The 19,475-nt window shown below is 40.9% G+C and overlaps 1 protein-coding gene and 1 long non-coding RNA gene across 4 annotated transcripts in view; one reads left to right on the top strand and one right to left on the bottom strand.

Annotated features, from left to right (window-relative positions):
- The window catches only part of AIG1 (androgen induced 1), a 247,455-nt gene that overhangs the window by 183,702 nt on the left and 44,278 nt on the right, over window positions 1–19,475 (top strand). For 2 of the 3 annotated variants that reach the window (XM_027602542.2, XM_027602544.2), the window contains exon 4: window positions 12,401–12,516. The exons of the other annotated variant lie outside the window; for it this stretch is intronic. In XM_027602542.2, coding sequence (XP_027458343.1) covers window positions 12,401–12,516 — 116 coding nt within the window. The remainder of the gene's footprint in view (window positions 1–12,400; window positions 12,517–19,475) is intronic. 3 annotated transcript variants of the gene reach the window in all.
- Window positions 15,372–19,475, bottom strand: part of LOC113927021 — a 51,237-nt gene continuing 47,133 nt past the window's right edge. The window contains exons 3-4 of the long non-coding RNA XR_003521483.1: window positions 19,138–19,183; window positions 15,372–15,459 (exon numbers count right to left, since the gene is read on the bottom strand). This is a non-coding gene — a long non-coding RNA (uncharacterized LOC113927021). The remainder of the gene's footprint in view (window positions 15,460–19,137; window positions 19,184–19,475) is intronic.

Below are 19,475 nucleotides of genomic sequence, written 5' to 3'. Positions count from 1 at the left end.
TGATCTCACTGATATGAGGAATTTGAGAAATAAGACAGAGGATCATAGGGGAAGAGAGGGAAAAATAAAACGACGAAATCAGAGAGGGAGACAAACCATAAGAGACGCTTAACCACAGGAAACAAACTAAGGGTGGCTGGAGGGGAGGGGTGTGGGGGGATGGGGTAACTGGGTGATGGACATTAAGGAGGGCATGTTATGTAATGGGCACTGGGTATTATATAAGACCTCTACCTCTGAAACTAACAATACATTATATGTTAATTAGTTGACTTTGGATTTTTAAAAAAGAAGGTTCTTTAGGATCACTGAAATCTGCTTGTACACTCTGGTAGAAGAGTGTGATGAAATTATAAAGGTCAGTGGAAATTTGTTACTGTTTCTCACTTCAAAAAATTAATAACTCTACATATTTTGTGGATATGCAGCTTTAGCTTGGTGACTTAGTTCCATATAAATATGGTTTGGGGCAAAGTAGCCCCCTTTTTCTGTAATAGAAAATTACAGCTTTTGTTCTTTCAAGATGAATGTATTTTCTTAAATTCACTTATGTATCGCATCCAGGAACTAATTTTTTATTCCTCTTAAATTGCTGGGTTTTTAAATAACAAAACTAATGGAAAAATAGGGTTTACCTAAGAGAAAGTCATACTATCATGGTCCTTGAACACAAGTTTACTGAGACCCTATTAAGTGCAGGGAGCTGAGCATACAGTGGCCAGTAAGGTCTGTTCCTTCTCCCTAAAGAACTTGTTCCCACTGCATTGGGTTCTCCTTCCTTCATGTTACCTGTAGCATTATGTGGTATATTAATGTATTATATAATCACCCCAGCTTGGAAATGCATTGGCCTAGAAGTGTCCACATCCCTTCTTTTAATAACAGTCTACTGAGCAGAACTAGTCACAATGGCCCCACCTAACTGTGGAGGTTCAGAGAACCATGAGGGATGATCCTTTTAATGAGCAGAAAATGACCCTGTCTTAAGTATATACTACAGTGAAAATCCCAAACATCAGGGGGTTACAGTCAGAGAGAAGAACATGAGCAAAGGCATGAACACATGAGGCCTTTTGGGGAAACAGAGTTGCTAATATAGAGTGGTCTGAGATTAATCTAGAAAAATAGCTTAAATCCAATAGTATAAGTCTTTGAAGGCAATGCTTCTAAGAAACTTGGACTTTGTTCTGAAGATCATGAGGAGGTTTTAGAGAAGGGAACCAAATGGTCAGAATTGTGTTTTTAGAGAAATACCCTTACAGTGGAGGATGCTGATATATATGGATAAGTGGATTCTGTTGAGCTCAGAATAATTTTTGAGAAGCATGCAAATAACATTAAAATCCTAGTTTCTTATTTTTGAAGTTTCTTTTTTAATTTCAGAGTGCTCCTAACAATGGGTTTTGTTTTCTGTACTTGCTCCCTAAACTTGTCAGTGCCTCATGATCCTTAAGAAGGTTTTAGGTTTTACTGACTACAGAAACACCCGATTAAGTTTCCTCTTCCCTGGCCTTCTCCCTGTACCATAACTCCCTTGGCTCTCCCTTCCACCACCCCTCAACCTACCCAGTGAAGTGCTCTTCAAAACTTCAAAACACTTTTAAGGAGGGTCGGTCAAAGACAAGACAAAAAGGTGGCATGAAGAGCATCTCAGAAAGAGAGGGACTTTTGTGTCAGTGGATTGGGGTTATTCTCACCCCTGCCCCTCTGGCTAGCTGAGGCCCTCAGTACACATGGGATTTACCACCAACCATGAACAAAAAGTCTGCTCTGTAGTCCTCCTTGTAAACTTGAATGTAGAGCCATTCATCTCTCTGCCCCTGAAATCTTCCCAAGGTGAATGGGTGGTTGAGAGGAGGCAGGTTCCCTCTCTAACGAACAGCCATAAAACCAACAGGTACCCTTCTCTGATACCAGTTCTTCCACTTGGCTATGCCCCTATCCTTGGGTCTTCCCAGGTGCTCCAGAGGCAATATAGCATCAGGGTTAAAAGGGTGGCTCCAAAGCCAAACAGCCCAAGTCAAAGCCCAAATCCACCACCTTCCAGTTGGCAACCTTGAGCAACTTTCTTAACTTCTCTGGGCCTCAGTTTTCATAAAATAGAATTGATAATAATATATGACTCAAAGGATCTTTGTGAGATGTAAATGAGTTTTAATCCATGTAAAGTACTTCCTGTAGTTCCTGGTATGCAGTAAATATTAGACAGTATTATTTGGCAACATGTCTTAAGTGGGAGGTCTCACAAAATAACTTCACTTATTTTTTGCATATACCACACAAGCCACTGTTACTATAGGATTTCATATAATCCTCATGCAATCCTAATGAATTTGGCCTTTTCTGAGGTGAGAGACTTCAAGTCTGTATGAGCCTAATTTTTTAATCTTATTTTATTTAAATTCAATTAATTAACATATAGTGTATCATTAGTTTCAGATGTAGAGGTCAGTGATTCATCAGTTGCATACAACACCCAGTGCTCATCATATCACATGCCCTCCTTCATGCCTGTCACCCACTCACCTCCCCTGTAGCAACCTTCAGTTTGTTTCCTAGAGTTAAGAGTCTCTCATGGTTGATCTCCCTCTCTGATTTCGTCTTATTTTATTTTTCCCTCCCCTCCCCTATGACCCTCTGTTTTGTTTCTTAAATTCCACATATGAGTGAAACAATATGATAATTGTCTTTCTCAGACTGACTTATTTCACTTAGCATAATACCCTCCAGTTCCATCCATGTCGTTGCAAATGGTAAGATTTCATCCTTTCTGATGGCTGAGTAATATTCATCTGCCGATGGGTGTCTCTATGAGCCTAAGAGAAATGCATTCCTAAGAACAGATACCTATGGGGGTCAAGAATCTTTGTCTGCTCTGTTCTGAGATATATTTTAAGTACCCGGACTCCTGAGTGGCACAGAGTAGGAGTACCATAAGTATTTATTGAATGAATGAACAAACAAACAGGCCTGGGAAGCAGTGTGTGTCACTCAGTAAATGCATGGGTTTTGAAGTCAGGTAGATCTGAGGTCTCAGGCTGGCTGCACCATTCTGTAGATCAGCATGACCTCTGACAAGTTCATCCTTCTCCCATATCCTCATTTATAAAATGAGGGTAAAAATAACTATTGCTTCAGAGTTGCTGTCAGAACTAAGCACAACACTGGGGGACACTGTCTAGCATAAAACTGAGCATATACTAGGCACTCAGTAAATGGTACCTATCCTTGTTATTGCATATTCAGTATTTATGCACATAAATTAATAAGGGGGGAAACAACACAAAACACAGAGAGATGAAATAAATCATGTTTATGTGTTTACGTGTCAAATATGTATTTGGCAAAATTAAAGACTGGCTTTCTTTTTGTTCTTTTCCCTCTGCTGTCTTCAGCATTATGGTGCTTACTAAAGTGAGAGAGAAAACAGTAGAAGGGGGACCTGTAGGCGGGGAGGCTGCAGAGAAGTAGGGGAGAAAGCAGGCTGAGGAAGCTCTAGAAGAAAGTCAGGGAGAGAATGGAGTCCATTCTGCAAGAAAAAGCAAGGATAGAAGGAGAGGGGAGCGGGTTGGTATAGAGAAATCTCTCCTCTCACCAATCTGCCCTCCACCCTGCCTCTAGCTCGCCCTTTCTACCGTTAATATCCAAGTCTGGTTCTCCTAACTTGTCTACATCAAACTCCATGGAAGGAGTCTAAAAGCCTCTAGAGGAATCTCTGCTTCCTACAGGACAAAGTCCATATAAAGCCCTCCATGATTTGGGTTATGTGCTACCTGACCTGCCTGAACTGAACTCTTCGTTCTCCTTCATGTCCTACGGAGGTGACAGACCTCTCAGTGATGTGTGCTGTGCCTTCACACACTTCCTCTTGGCTCTGTGAATGAACGTCTTCCTTGAAGCCCTAGTCACACTTAAAGACCCAGTTCGAATGTCTCCTGCCACGTGAAGTTTTGCCGTGGCCCCCCAAGCAGACCAGATCCCCTGGGCCGCTGTACCATCACAGGTCTGCAGGCCTGTGAGTGTTCCACCATATTGTAATCATTTGACTCTCTGAGGACAATAATTAGAGGTGCTATTCTGTGAGAACTGCAGACACTCATTGTGCAGTGTTCATGGAAGAAGTCAATATAGGTCACTTTCAAGTTGCTTTTATAATTTCAGGTACAGCATGGGTCATCTCTGGCATCACATTCCCAAATAAAATTCCTTTTGGTGGCCCACTGGCTGCTGGCTCCAGGGAGCGCTGAAGCCCCCTAACCATGCCACAGACGCTTAGCACCTTGTGGATATCTTCCTTAGAAAGATTCAGCAAGAGATATTAACTGGCCCTCAAGTCATATTAAAAATGTTTTTTAAATGCAAAAATAAGAACCCAGTAAAATGGTGCCACTGTCCCATTGTAATTATTTCTGGGATGGACCATTTGCTCTTAACTGCAAAGATATGCCTGTCTTAGTGTCAGTCGTGGCACTATTTTGTTTATTTGGCCTGATTATTAGAACCATATCCTAATGGTGGTTGGGGCTAATGTGAGGACTGGGCAAGTCCCACATTGGATACTGAACTCATGAAGAGTTTTGGAAAGTGCCCAGAACATCCTGGCACTCAATAAACATCCGTTCTATCTGAATCTAAGTTTCTGACCCTCGGTCACATTTCTAACCTGATTCTTTTTTATTATTATTATTTAAATTCAATTAGCCAACCTATAGTACATCATTAGTTTCTGGTGTACTGTTAAACGATTCATTAGTTGTGTATTCTGAGATGCCCGTGTAAGCCAGCAGGAACAGCTATCCTCCACCACAACACAATCCAAAAAGCACTGGCAGTTTCTGGAAAGATTCTGTGTCATGATTGTACATATTGTGGCATAGCCCCGCTAAAAGCAGCGCCTCAGCCCTCGGGAGTGGGAAGCCTAGGCCAAGGGAAGGCTCCATCTGACTTGTGGAGAACTGGAAACTACAGTGTTTAAGACGGGCAGTTCCCTGTCCTGCAAAGCACTAAAATATCTCTGCTATGGAAGAGAGTGAGGGAGGATGACAAATTTTCAGCCAACCAATTAGTAAAATTAATAAAGACAGTTTCGGGTGGCAGGGATCAAACAGGTGGGCAGGTTTTCCGAGTTAAAAATGTAGGTGTCTTAGAGCCCGCGTCAGGTTTGTTTCCGCGGTGCCTGGATGTCACGGGCATGTCCTCACCTCCACTGACTCCGGATTTACAGTTGCCCCAAGGGAAGATCCACCCAATTCTGTGCATGTCCCCACCCAGCCCTGCTTCTCCCTGGATTCTTCAAACATTTGACTTATTTGGAGCGCCCAGAAGTTTGCAAAGTTCGGAGCAGTCAGCGTTTTGTGATTTTTGCCAGTCATCTCTGACATCACCTTTTCTTACATTTTAGATCATGTTTTGGTTAATACAAGGGGTTTTATCTTCAAACTTGGAAATTCCTTCTTGCTTTATTACAGAATAAGATTCCTCGCTTTTAATAACCCCCATTTAATCTACAGGTGTGGGGGAGAGCAAGCAAAATATTGATGTTACAATATGGAATGTACACCTTCCTGTATCTTAGAGCAGTTTTCCATAATATTTTTATTTGTGATACACCTGTAAGTTGTTAAGACACCTTAGGTACTCTCCCTCACCCCATCCTGCCAGGAAGGTCTGGTCATTTCTCCAGCCCTGCCTGCAGCCTGGGCCGCCCCAAGAACGCAGGTGCATGGTGACACCTGCACCCACAGGCACAACCATCCTTCACCTTTTTATTTATAGTCAAAAGTGGTCATAGGGATATAAGAAACCCTAGATATCCTGACAAACGTGAAGGTAAGAACTGTGGTTCGCCTCCATGGGGACCACTGTGAGCTCTACTCCGCATCCAGCACACCAGATACCCTGGAAGCAAGGCCCAGCAATCTCATTTTTAAGAAGCTCGCCTACTGATTTGATGTACACATTACTTTGAGAACATGCCCAGATGTCTGCCTCTGTCCCCCAGATGCACATAGGTGGACATGGGCCACCAGGTCTCTTATTATCCAGCTGAGCAGGGGCTGGTCGGCCGTACCTCACATTCAGAAGCCGGTTTTGCCTCCAAGGATGAAATGATTTTTGTCTGGGATTCACGTGGTATGGGAGCAATACTCTGCTATTGAAAAATATTTTGAGACGGAGAAAGACCTGAGAAATGGCAGTTCAACATACTCTTCAGATCTTGTTTATTGTTTTCTGTATTGTACACTCAGATGGCAACTGTAGATTCTAGAGCTCTAAAATCATCTTGAGCAAGTTCCCTAATTCATTCATTTGGCTCTCCTGAATTCATGCCATCACGCAGCATAGTTTTATCCTCCTATTTATTCCCCAGCGAAGTTTATTCTAAGACTCCCCTTTGGGGTAGACTACCGACTGCCATTACAGATAATCAAAATGTCTTTCCTAGTAGCGCGTGCAGATCCTCCTTGTGCCTTGTAAATCCATTTCTTTAATCCTGTTAAATACCATTAAATTCCTCCATCAATACCTCAACTTCCTACTCATCTTCTCTCCATTTTTCTGACAAAAGAACATCTGTTCATAAATCAAATAATTGAGCACTTAAAAGGTAGAGCTACAACTTACAGATAATCTGTTCCAGTACATCGGCAGAGTAGCTCTGATGATAGATAATTTATGTGTTACAGGGACCTGGCATTCAGCAATATTGAATCACGTAGTGAAAAGGTAATTCCCTCTCAATTATTTTTCAATCCTTCTGATTCCATTTAGGGGAGTCTCTATCTCATGCTAGTGTATCTTTAATGCCCCTCTAATGCTTGCTAACCTCCCTACTGAACATATCAAGCACTGGCCTCAGAATCAAAGCCATCAATCAGGCCCACATATTTAGCCAACATTTATTCAGATCAGTTAGTTTTCATTGTATTTATTTTTGTGATTATCTTCTATCAAGTGATATTCTATTTATGAGAGTTTATAAGTCTCATAAGTCTCCCTGTAAATGCATTTATTTTTCTAATCTGAATTGAGTAAGAACATTTTTTAAAAATCAGGTGGCATGTGACAGGGCTGCAGTATGATTTTTGACTTTTGTAGGCCCTAGGCACTTTACATTTCTGGGTCCTTTCTGACGTTTATTTATATGTACATATATATGTTTATACATTTATTTAGATATATATTTATATAAATATTAGTTTATATCTTACATATGCATATATATGTATATATATTATATATGTAACCTTTTATGACTGCATTATTATAAAGATGAATATAATCTTCAACTCTAAATGTTCATTTTTTTCTTCTGATTATAGAAGAAATTAAAACATTTGGACACCATGTCTACCATGCCTAATGCCTGGGTGAGCCCTACAATGTGATATAGCAAAGCTTAAAACACTACTTTGTCATGACTGAAGTTTGATGTGCACTAGTTTAATGCAACCCCCTCATTTTACAAAAAAAAAAAAATACCGAGCTTCACAAATGTATAAGAACCTGACTCAAGTCTTATAATGTGGTAGGATACAACAAGAACTAGGTCCCAAATGCCAGTGTCCTGATCTTTCTACTTAATTCCACTGCATTCTTCCTGGGAGGCTCTCCTCCAAAAGCCTTTTTCTTATCCCATCTCCTTCACATCATAATTAAGTCACGGGTCCCTCCTTGAATCTAGCCCTCTGCTCTAGGCTGAGCGTCTCTGTGCAGAGGTGACAACACGTGGTGGGTCCTCTCTGCGGGCTGACCTTTGCCTTGGGATGCTGCTCAGTTCCTGGTGATAATCATTGCTCCGTAAAGGAAACCCACCTGAACCCCATTAAGAAAACCCACAAAGGATGCCAAAACCCAAGACAGATTTGCGCTTCCCTTTTTGGATGCGATTTTTTTTTTAACACAGTCTCCTTAACATTAGCAGCACTGGAAATTGGAGCTTGGGATAAGATAACTTCTTATATTTTAGACCAGTGCTTTCTAGGGCAGAGTTTATAGATTAAATCAAAAGTTTATGCCTTGGGCTATCAACCTTTCATCTTACTTAGGACTTAAAAACAAATAGTAGAACCTCAGGAACTCAGCTGCGGGCAATTGTTCTATTGACAATGCACTGCAGAAAACAGTCCAATGCAATTCTTAAGAGCCCCCTCTGGCAACCAAACTTTATCTCTTTCTTCGCTCATTCAAAGTGTATCTACACCTGAGAAAACCTTAAAAGGTATTTGCAGGGACACCTGGGTGGCTCAGTCCGTTAAGCATCTGCCTTTGGCTCAAGTCATGATTTCAGGATCCTGAGATCGAGCCCCACATCAGGCTCCCTGCTCAACAGGCAGTCTGTTTCTCCCTCTGCTCCTCCCCCCCTGCTCATGCACTCTCTCTCAAATAAATAAATAAAATCTTTTAAAAAATAATAATAATAAAATAAAAGGTATTTGTGTTTGAGAAATAGAAACAGATCATTCCTGAGTATGCTTTTTTTTTTTTTAGTTGTCAAATGATCCTTCATTGAAGTATTTTCCTTTGTGGTTCTTAAGTAGCTGGGCATTCCACTGTACCACTGTTGATATCATCTATGATGTCATGAGGATGGCGGCCATCAACATTGCAACCCACAAATTGGGAAGTCCCCATATTCTCTTTTAACGGCTCCAGAGAGCTCTCTGACTATAAAGATTGGTACTGCATCTGTCGGGCAATGTGGACAATTTCATCAAAAGTGAGACTTCCACTGTGTTTGCCGGTCTTTTGCTTCTCTCTGTCTCTGACTGGTTCTTGGGGGCCTTTGACGATAGGGCAGAGGCAGAAGGTACTACTCAATCTGGGCCTGTCTATTCCAAATGGTCAGTTTCACTGTCATGTTCAGACCCTTCCAGTCACCTGTTGCCTTGCATGTCATCACCAACCTTTTTGGGAGACAGACCCAGGGTCCAGTCTTGGGGGCTGGGGCAGATGTGGCACCAACTTCCCAGCTCATGCACTTCGGGACTACGACTTTGATCTCGCTGGGGTGGAGTTTAGGCAACACGGCAAAGGCAGCTGCCAAATGAACCGGATGCAGGATGACCAAGAAAGTTACACCTTGATCTCCTCTGAGCCGAAAGCTGGAAGAGCTGCCTGCAGCCGTCTTTCTCACTGCACCACTGAAAAGTCCCGACTTTATGCTAGCTGATTGTATTGTTTATTATCATTCAGAATGTTATACACCGCAAGAAAGAACACATTTGGCAAAATACATTTTTTACAGTGAAGAGCTCTTTGTTTATTTTGAGGCTCAAGCAAAAAATAGTTCTGGTCAGTTGAGTGACAACGTAAGTGATTTTCAGTCATCCACTCCCACGGGTTTATTGAGTCAAAGATTACTTAACTATATCTTTTAAAAATGTAATTCTATTGTAGAAAACAGAGCCTAGCATTTGGAGACAGAACTGGTCTTGAACCCTACCTCCAGATGTACTAGCTCTATGATCTTGGGCAAGATAATGACCTTTTCTGAGTCTTTGTTACCTCAGCTGCAAAATGAAGTTAATAATTCCCATTAAAAATGTTGTTTTGAAGATTAACTTATCTCCACAAATATTTATTGAGCACCTCTTTTGTGCCAGGCTCTTTTCTACAAATACCACAGTGAACAAAACATAGGATTACCATTCTTGTGCAGCAGGTGGTCTTGAATGGACTTGAATATTTCCTTCCTGGTTCTTAAATCATTCAAGCAGAGTGTTGCCTGGGAGTGGATTAGAACTGGATTTCTTGTACCTGTAGTTCTGAAATAATGATCCCTCTTGCTGCTGCAGATTTTGGGTTACAATTGAGCTGCTAAAAGTTACTTAGAGATTCAGCAGGACCATTTATAGATTTTTACGATTTTATTAGTTTATAAAACCTTAGCTACCTACAGAGCAATGTTTATATTTGCTATAAATATTTTACACTACTTTTACTTTTATCAATATGTACTGTTTAACAGTAAACATCATTTGCCTTACACATTTTTAGAGAGGTAGATATAAATTCTTTAGTGCCTGAAAACTCTGAAATGTTACCCTGAGATTTGCCACTGGGCCAACTGGCACACAAAAAGATCTTTTGTCATTGATTATGTCATTGATGGAACAAGTAGCTCCTTTTTCATGGTGATGATGACATTAATGAAGTGATCTAGAAAGATCTTCATTTTTCAAAGAGATTTTCTGTCTGGCATCCTCAAAATACATCCTAACCCTTCCAGGTATGACATCCGATAATCAGCAGGTAGGCTGAGTAAAAGAATGATAACTAGATAACTAAGAATATTCAGATTAGTTATTTGAACTTATATAATTTTATAGAAAAATGGATGATTTTCTGGAACAATGGATGAAGAGGTAGAATTTAAACACTTTTTAATATTAACAAATAAAAATAATATGTCATCATGGTTCTATAACTGACACAGGCCACCAGAGTCAGCACTATCTTCAGTGTAAAATGGAGTTAATAATTCCCATTAAAAATGTTGTTTTATTTTTCCCCGTGTGAGATTTGACAAGACTTGGACTTATTGTTAGCTATACATTTGAATTTTACACATGAATGCACCATTACAAAACTACTGTGGGCATCTCAAATCATTGGTGAAACTCCAGGCCAATGTCATCTGAGGTGACTAGATTATAATGAATAAAACGATAAAATAGATCTTTAAAACGCATACTGTCTCTGTATCAACACACATGTACATTTTGCATGGTTCCCTTCAGAGCTAATTATACCGTTTTAGAACAATAATAGAGAAGCAAAGGATAAGGAAATATAAAGCTACCCAACTGTGGAATCACCCACCTGACATTCTAGGAATACCATACTCTAATTACTGATATATTGGTAGTCTTCACAGTTATCTAGAGGAGAACATTTAAAGCAAAGAATTTCTACTATCTTAGTATTTCTTTAAAAATCTTGTATTTCTGTTTTTTCTATAAATGTAAACAATATGGTGCTTCAAAGATCTTCACTTTGATATCACTACCATATCTTTTCCTGCCAAGGCCCACCTGCCACCTGGTACCATGATACTTATTACAGTTTGAAAATTGTAACATTCAATTTCCTGTATTTTCCTGGACTATCCAAACAATACAGTGAAAGCAGAGCAAAGATTCTTTTGTGGCCATTAAGGAGGTACTAAATAGAATTCAAATTTACTCATGGTTCAGTTCTCAGTTCTGCCATCTTCTTACTCTTGAGAAACTTCAATGTTGGAAGATAAATCTGTATCCTAACCCAGTTTTACCTAAGAAGATCTTTGTCCCTTATATCTGTCCATCAAATTTCAACACCAAGACAAGCTGACTTTCCTTTCTTCTTACCAAATTTCATCCCCATCTTGGCCCACTGAAATGAGCATCGGAGTGGCCACTGGGTCCAAAAGACAAAAAACAAATGGGAAGTTCCCATCAAGCTTCTTTGGAGTCTGTCTTCAAACATTATATCTAAATCCATGCTCTGCTGGTACAAACCAGTACATCCTTTCTGGAAGCTAATTTGGCATTATTTCCTAACCTGCTGCTGGTACACACGTAATTTGGCATTATGCCTTTAACTATAAGAAAATCGTCTAACCTTCAGACATTCAGACAAATAATTCTACAAAAGATATTCATCATGACATTTTTCATAAATGAAAAATTAAAAATCTTTTACTACTTAATGTCCAAGAACAGGAATTGGTCAAATAAATTTTCGTGTATCCAATATATCCATAAAATGGAGTTTCAAGCAACTACGGACAAGGTTAATATTCTAGAAGAATTTCTAAAATGGCATATCAAAAATTCTCATGTCGGGGCACCTGGGTGGCTTGGTTGGTTAAGCATCTGACTCTTGATTTCGGCTCAGGTCATGATCTCAGGGTTGTGAGATCTAGCCTCCAGTTGGGCTGACATGCAGGGGGTGAACCCTGCTTAAGATTCTCTCTCTCCCTCTGCATCCGCCAAAATTCTCATGCTACAGTCTCAAAACAAAGTTCTGTGCACGGTATGATCTAACTATGTATAAATAATACAAACAAGGAGGAGGAAAAGACATCCACCAAAATATTAACAGTGGTTATTTTTATTCCTCTCTTATGGTCCAATTTTTTTCTTATACATCCTTCAAAATTATTGAAATTTGCTGAGACAGTCATAAATAAAATAAAATTTTAAAAATTCAGATACAGAAGAAAAACACCAGTAGAGCGATCAGTGCACCACATGTTTTCCTGTCCATCCTACCTCTTAGAGGAGCCATATACAACCGCTCCCTGCTGTGGCGCTTTTGCTAGAAATTTGCACTATTTCTTCTCCTACTGGAGACAAAACAAGTATTGAGGGGCAATGATAAGAATCTGTGTCACCTGCTCTTTGTTCTTTTTCAGCACACAACAGTTTTGCCCTTTATATTAATCGAGATGAGGACATCACACCATGCGTATCCCAGCAGGAGCAGTGGACTCGCCGCCATATGTACCTTCTCTGTTGGCTATATATTATGGTAAGGACAGTGCCTGCTGGGCTTTCGTATTGTATTTGATTTTGCACTGCTAAATTTGGACACATATTTCATTATGGATATAATCACTAACAGATTCACACTGCGTGCCTCATTTGGTCCAGGACCTGGGCTTTGTCTCATTTCCCCAGATGCTTATATTTTTAGAAAGTATATGCCAAACCTCACACAACAGGAATTTGTTGAACAATCCCATGTAAGCAATGGTTCTTCCAAGGCTACATTTTTCAACTCTTTTTCAAACTAAATGTTTTTCTTGGACAGCAGTTTTATTGCTTAAGGGCTTTTTGCTTGGGATTTTTTTGTTGTTGCTGTTGTTGGTGAGCAAATGCAAATGAGGACAGAAGAAATGGCCTCTTTAGAGGAGTGACCTTAAATTTCATAGGAAACAAATGAAAATGGACGTTCTCCTGAGTCAGTTTACAACCTGTCTTACAATTAGCGATTATGCATAGCAGGCATTTAAGGGTTGTGTTGTTTTTTTTAATTGGGATAAATAAATAACAAGAAATCTCCGCTTGGTCTGTTGGGCACGAGTAAGTCCCAAGTGGGTGGTGCTACATTTATCTGATAACAACACAGTTGCCTGTTGAGTTTACTTCACAACAGTTTCAGTTCTTACCATGTTTTAATATTTCAAAATTATTTCTTTTAAGACAATTTCTTACTTCTCTTTAGAATTCCGAGTCCTCTTTGATATATCGGTACACACAGAAGTGTTTCCTCCCACCAACATTTCTGCCTCTTGGGACTCTCTTGTCCTGAGTTCTGGGTCACCATCCCCTCCTTTAAGCCTGAAGGACTGAATCACATTCTTCCAAACACCCCAGAACTGTACGTAATCCCTCCAAAATCCCGGAGCTCTTTGGGAGGCCCAGGCTCTGTGGAGCGTTTTGCTCTAGCCAGCCCAGAAATACAAGATAAAGGTCAGTACAGTACTTCACATACTTTGCAATGAATGATCACATAATGCCCCAGATCTGACCAGAAAGGAAATTTGTTTCTAGGAAGTCATACCCTATAGTTGGATCTAAGGGGACACCCAGATGAAAGACCCCAGAACAAACATGCAGTAATGCTCATTCTATGTGCCGTTTCATCAACTAGTCAAAGACCGTCGTAAAGACTGGGGAATGTTTGTTTTCCTCATCACTTTCAAGATTTCTTTGTTTCCACCTAAAATGTTAAGTATTGATTTTCTCTAATAGAAAAGCTCCAAATGATCAGGGCTCACAGGTGAAGTGTGACTGAAATTATGTCTCAAAAATGAATATATGTACTTTATACATATGAACTTGATATTCAAATGACTCTTGTCTTTCAGAAGAGTCATGTAGGGAGGCTATGAATTATTCCAGGGATGCATTCATCTTAAAATCAAAAATCATTAAAAATTAAATCCTCCTTTCCCCCCAAAAATATAGTCTCATTACTTTGTGCTCATATTTGCTTACCTGTGGGAAGGAAAGCTTTTTACTCTGAGATCTCTGGGTGTATTTCTGTGAATTCATTTATATGCCATTAAATTATCTAAATCTTATAGAGCCCCAGAGGTTTTGCGAACTATGTATTTTGCAATGGCTTTTCTTCCACTGTGGGTATACTCAGTCCACATTCCAAAGAGACACATGGAAATACCACATAGCCTTCATTATAGACCCCCAAGATCCCTCATTAAAATGAATCATTACTCATGCTCTTCATGCCAAGTGAGGCTTGCCAGCTCTGCATACTCCCTAAGTAAACCAGTACTTGTTTGGACATGTATTTGCATTAACCAGCAAATTCTCTCAGATTTGTTCTGAGAGAGATTTCAAAGTAGACTTTTTCCTTTGGTGTTCTGCCCTAGGTATTCATAGCTATGCCAAGAGCTAAACAATGCCCCTCATATCATGTCATAGTATATAAATCCAAGGATTTTCATTGTCATCAAACAGGTACTGGCTTTTCCTTTCTACCAGACTATCTCAGAGCTGCCTTACTGGTGATATGATAGTAGAAGGTTCAAGATATGAAATCTCTTGGTAGCATACCAGGATTGTAACTGGACATTCCAGAACCTCGTGCCAAAATGGAAGAAAGCATTCCCCTTATCACATGCTAACTATAAAACAAATAGATCTCCCCTGCCATCCCCTGCATGGTGGAGCTGAATCCATACCTCTGCATCTGCGGGCCCGACTATCTCTGTTTTGTTCTGATTCCCCCTCACTGTCCATTCCCACAAGGCTCCCTCCTCATCTGAACTTATTGTCTTCCTAGATTTGGATAGCCAAAGTTGAGACAGCGTACAGAGCTTTCACTCATAGACTGGAGCCCATTGAGATGCCACCCTGAGTGGCTCCATTTCCCAACCTCTCTACTTCAGTCCTCCCAAGCCGAGCGTCAGAAGTCATCCCAGACTCCTTTTCTGCCTCCTTCTGCCTCCCACCGTACTCCTCTCCACTTACTCAGGGTCTGGGACACAAACATCTCCCTGTCCACTTATGGTGGGCTCTTAATACCTCTTATGCATACCTCCCCTCCATCATCATTCTCCCACACATTCTCTGCACCCTAGTTGTGGGGTTTCCCCTAAAAAATGAGATGACCTGTATAATCTTACACAGGGTAAAACACAGAGGTCCTCTTGGTTTCTAAGGCAACAGTAATTAACAGGAATTGTAATGAATACCATTCTTTTGAGTTCTGTGCCAAGTGCTTTTCAAATATTATGTTATTTAGTTCCCCAGATAACCCTTTGAGATAGGCATTATCTGGCCTATTTTACAGATAAGGAAACTAAAACTTAGAGAGTATATGACTTGCCCAAGGAAAAGCCACGTGTCCTTGTTGTTGCCAGATCTGGAATGCAAGCCCGGGTGTGGCCACAGTCTGTACAATTCACTATGCTCTCCACTGCCTTCTTCTTGGTGAAGAGTACCTCTGTGGGTGAACAGATTGTGTGTTTAGTTTGGTTTTGTTTTGAAGCAATACATCAGAAGCAGCATATCTAATAGTTAAGGCCACTTCCTGGGTTAGAATTCTGACTCCTTCACTTAACTTTTCTGAGTTCTAACTTACCTGGGTATAAAATAGGGACAAGGACCTCACGGGGCAGTTGTGAGAAGGCAGTTACTGTATATACAACCCATAGAACAATGCCTGGCACACAGTAAAAAATTTCTGTATTTTCTTTTATTGGTGGTAGCAGTAGTAGTAGTAATGTTAGTATTAGTAGTTCTATACTTATGTTCTGAGGACAACAAATAGTAGCAGAACACATACTCCTTTCTTATCAAAGGTGTGAGAATTTTAGTTACAATGCTGTAAGCCGTTTGCTTTTACTTTTACCTTTTACTCTTTCTCACTCACTCATACACTCTTATCACTGTAAAAACCCAAAATAGCCCTAAAGGATATGAAAATATCACTTTTGTTTGCTTTTTAAGTTTAAAAGGACCATCAGGAATTCTTGAAGGGGGACTGAGTAAAACAGAGAGCTTTAAGATCATGGAATGTTATACGCAACTAATGAATCATTGAACATTATATCAAAAACTAATGACGTACTACTATATGTTAGATAATTGAATTTAAATTAAAAAAGATCCATGGAATGTTGATTGCTGTCACCCTCTAGTTGACAAATTCTGTAAAAGAAGATATCCTTACTCTACCTATGCAGGACTCCTCCTGGTAGCCAATCTGTTCCTTGGCTGTGGCCCCCCCCGGCACCTCACATCTTTGTCTCCCTATATAGTACCGGTACTGCTCACTGCTTTGCTTCTCAATCTGAAGGACATAGATAGAGGAAAACCACCCCAGCTCTAGGAAATGTATATCCCCAAAGGTTCAGCAGTGAGTCTTCTCTATCCTGAGAAGGTTTCTTCCAGCCCCTGTCCATTCCCCCCCTCCCACAGTGGTTCTTATTCAGTACAGCCCACACGAGATCTCAGAGCCCATGCATAATACATGCTAACACTAAATACAACACAGACAGGAGTAAGGAGGCATTAGGGAAGGGGAGAAAATGAGTCGTAGGAGTTTCTTCTTATGGATAAACATGTCTTGTCACTACAGTGAGCTTATTTAAAGCAGAAGAGAGATTTCTGTTGTCTCTGGGCCCTACTGGTTTTTGATAAATTTCATATTCCAAATCTCATTACCCCAAATGTGTCCATTGTGCAACTTAGCAAAACAGAAAATAAAACAAAGTAAAAATCAAGATAAAGTGTGATCTTTCTTTCATGATATAGTCTTAAACTTCTCTAAATCAGAGTTCTAGTTCCACCAAACTTGACTATACCTTAGCTAGGCGATTGCAGATTATTTTTTTGCTTTCTTATTGAAACTTTTCTTTATTTCCTCAAGTTTGTGCTGGAAACAAATATTGTTTCTTAAAACACAAGAAAAAAATCTTAAAAATAAGATTGTACTCAAATTTAAGTCTTGGAAAGAATTTTTAGCCATGAACAAGTAAAATTATTAGCATAAAATTTACACCCTCTTCACTAAAAAAAGGGAAATTTTAGGCCACATGTAAAGTCCCCCTATTTAATTATATGCTTCTTCCCACCAGTTAAGCAAAACTGGCCAACATGTAGTTGTTCTCTGACCAGCAGATGACATTCTCCTCTGTTCAACTTGAACCTTTCACTCTATCATAACTGCCTATGCTGATAACTTTTACATCTATAACAGTGCATGAAAGTTTTCCTGACTTCCTGGCAGTGGAGAACAGGGACCAAGTTGAAAGAGTAATGCAGCATATGCCTCACATTCTGAAGAGAGGTGCTTTTGGGGGGCTTATAAAAGACAGCCCAAACACTCTGTTCCCTTGCACATCACCAAAGCCATCCACACTCTTTGCCATGCCCATCTTCCTAACCTTCTTTCCTCAGACTGGCTAGGAAGAAGGAGAGGGTCTTAGCAGTCTTGAGTTGGGGTCTAGGGGGGCCACTGGGGAAGGAAGTGCCTCCCCACATTCACCAAAGCCAAGTATAAGAGGCTCCAAGGGAATCCTTGGTAAATACCAGGTATAAGACAGGAATCTAACTTGGGAAGAGACTTGTTAACTTTTATTTGCCTCCTGCCTGAGCAAGAAAAAGAGCATTGGACGGGTATGACAGGGTGGAGGGAGGGGCAGCTGTAAGGCAGCCTATGACCACATCATTTGTACGTGGCAAAGATGGGTGAGCTTCTTGTGGATCTGGTTTGACATTGAGGGAGAGCGCTGGGCTCGAGGCTGTCTCAATGGTGGCCCACCCAAGAAGGCCAGCCCCTAGGCAAGGGTTTCCAAACAGCAAGAAACTGTAGCATACTGCCATGAGCAGGAGCCAGTCCATCTCTCACATATGGAAACTCTGAAGTAGAGAAGCCCCTCAGAGATCCCTACAAACCTCACACATATGTACCACATGCAAAAGTAGGCATCTGAACATCAGCCTCATAGCATTTATCAGTGGAGAGTAGGTATTAGCAGAGGAAAAGGAGAAACCACTTGCACAGCCATGAACAGTGAAGTCCGGAGATATTCATCTTCCTCCCATTTCCCCTCCCAGGTCCCCGGCCAGGATAGAGACATCCCAGAACCAGGCTATGCCCTCCCTTTCTACTTCAAGGTACTGGAGGAGGAGGCAGAACAAAAATACAGAGCCCCCTCCCACTCAAGACTCTGGCAATAATGCTGGTGTGTTCAAGGCAGGCAGAAGGCCCAGGTGTTGGAGCTGAGCGAGGGGAGAGTGACCGGAGAACCCTGGAGTGGAGGAAGGATTATGTAGGCCTCGTAGGGTATGTAAAGACTATGTCCTTAGTTCATACTGAAATCAAAAGTTACTGGAAGGTTTTGAACAGAAAACTGATGTAATCTGAGACATTTTTAAAGGATCACTTTGGCTACTATGTTGAGAATGGACTGCAGGCAAGGATGGAGCAGGAGAACAATTGCAAGGCTATAGAAGTAATCCCTTCTGGTAGGCACCGGCATGGCTTGGACCAAGGTGGTGGAAATGGCAGTGTGAGAACTAGAAGGATTCTGGATATATTTTGAAGATAGAGCCAATAGAATTTCCTACTTAATTTTGACCAAATCTAAGTTAAACTCTGGGCTCAGCCCTTCAGTACCTTTATAATTTGATATGGTGGGCAGAATAATGGTCCCAGAAATGTCCACATCCTAATCTCCAGGATTTGTGAATATGTCACCTCACGTGACAGAAAGAACTTTGAAGATGTGATTACATTAAAGACCTTGGGGTGGGGAGGTTAGCCTGCATTATCCAAGTGGGCCCAAGCTGATCATCTGGTTTCCCCAATGTGGTTAGAGGGGAGTGGGACTGTGGGAAGAGGGTCGGCTGGATATTACAGGAAAAGGACCCAAACCATTGCCACCAGCTTTAAAGACAGAGGAAGGGGATGATGAGCCAAAGAATGTGGGCTGCTTCTAGCAGCTAGAGAAGTCAAGGAGACAGATCCAGAAAGAATACAGCCCTGCCAACATCTTGACTATAGCCCCCTAAGACCTGTGTTGGGCTTCTAACCTACAGAATTTTAAGATAAATGTGTGTTGTTTTCAGCCACAAAGTCTGTAGCAATGCATTATAGCAGCAGTAGAATACTTACACACTTGGGCAAATCACCTAGTCTCTGTCGGCCTCAATTTCCACATCTGAAAAAAAAGAGGGTCATGATACTTAGGCAGGATTACTGTGAGAATCAGAAAAATGGGTGTAGGGGCTTCTGGGTGGCTCAGTCGGTTAAGCGTCCGACTCTTGATTTCTGTTCAGGTCACGATCTCAGGGTGGTGAGATCCAGCCCTGTTATCAGGTTCCACGCTGAACGTGGTGCCTGCTTAGGAGTCTTAAGATTCTCTCTCTCCCTCTGCCCCTCCCCCCACCCCCACGATCTTAAAAAAAAAGGGGGGAAGAAAGAAAGAAAAATGTGTGTAAAACACCTGCCAC

The sequence above is a fragment of the Zalophus californianus genome, chromosome 7 (genome assembly GCF_009762305.2).
Source record: "Zalophus californianus isolate mZalCal1 chromosome 7, mZalCal1.pri.v2, whole genome shotgun sequence".
Classification (NCBI taxonomy): domain Eukaryota; kingdom Metazoa; phylum Chordata; class Mammalia; order Carnivora; family Otariidae; genus Zalophus; species Zalophus californianus.
This window is presented reverse-complemented; position numbering and strand designations above follow the sequence as displayed.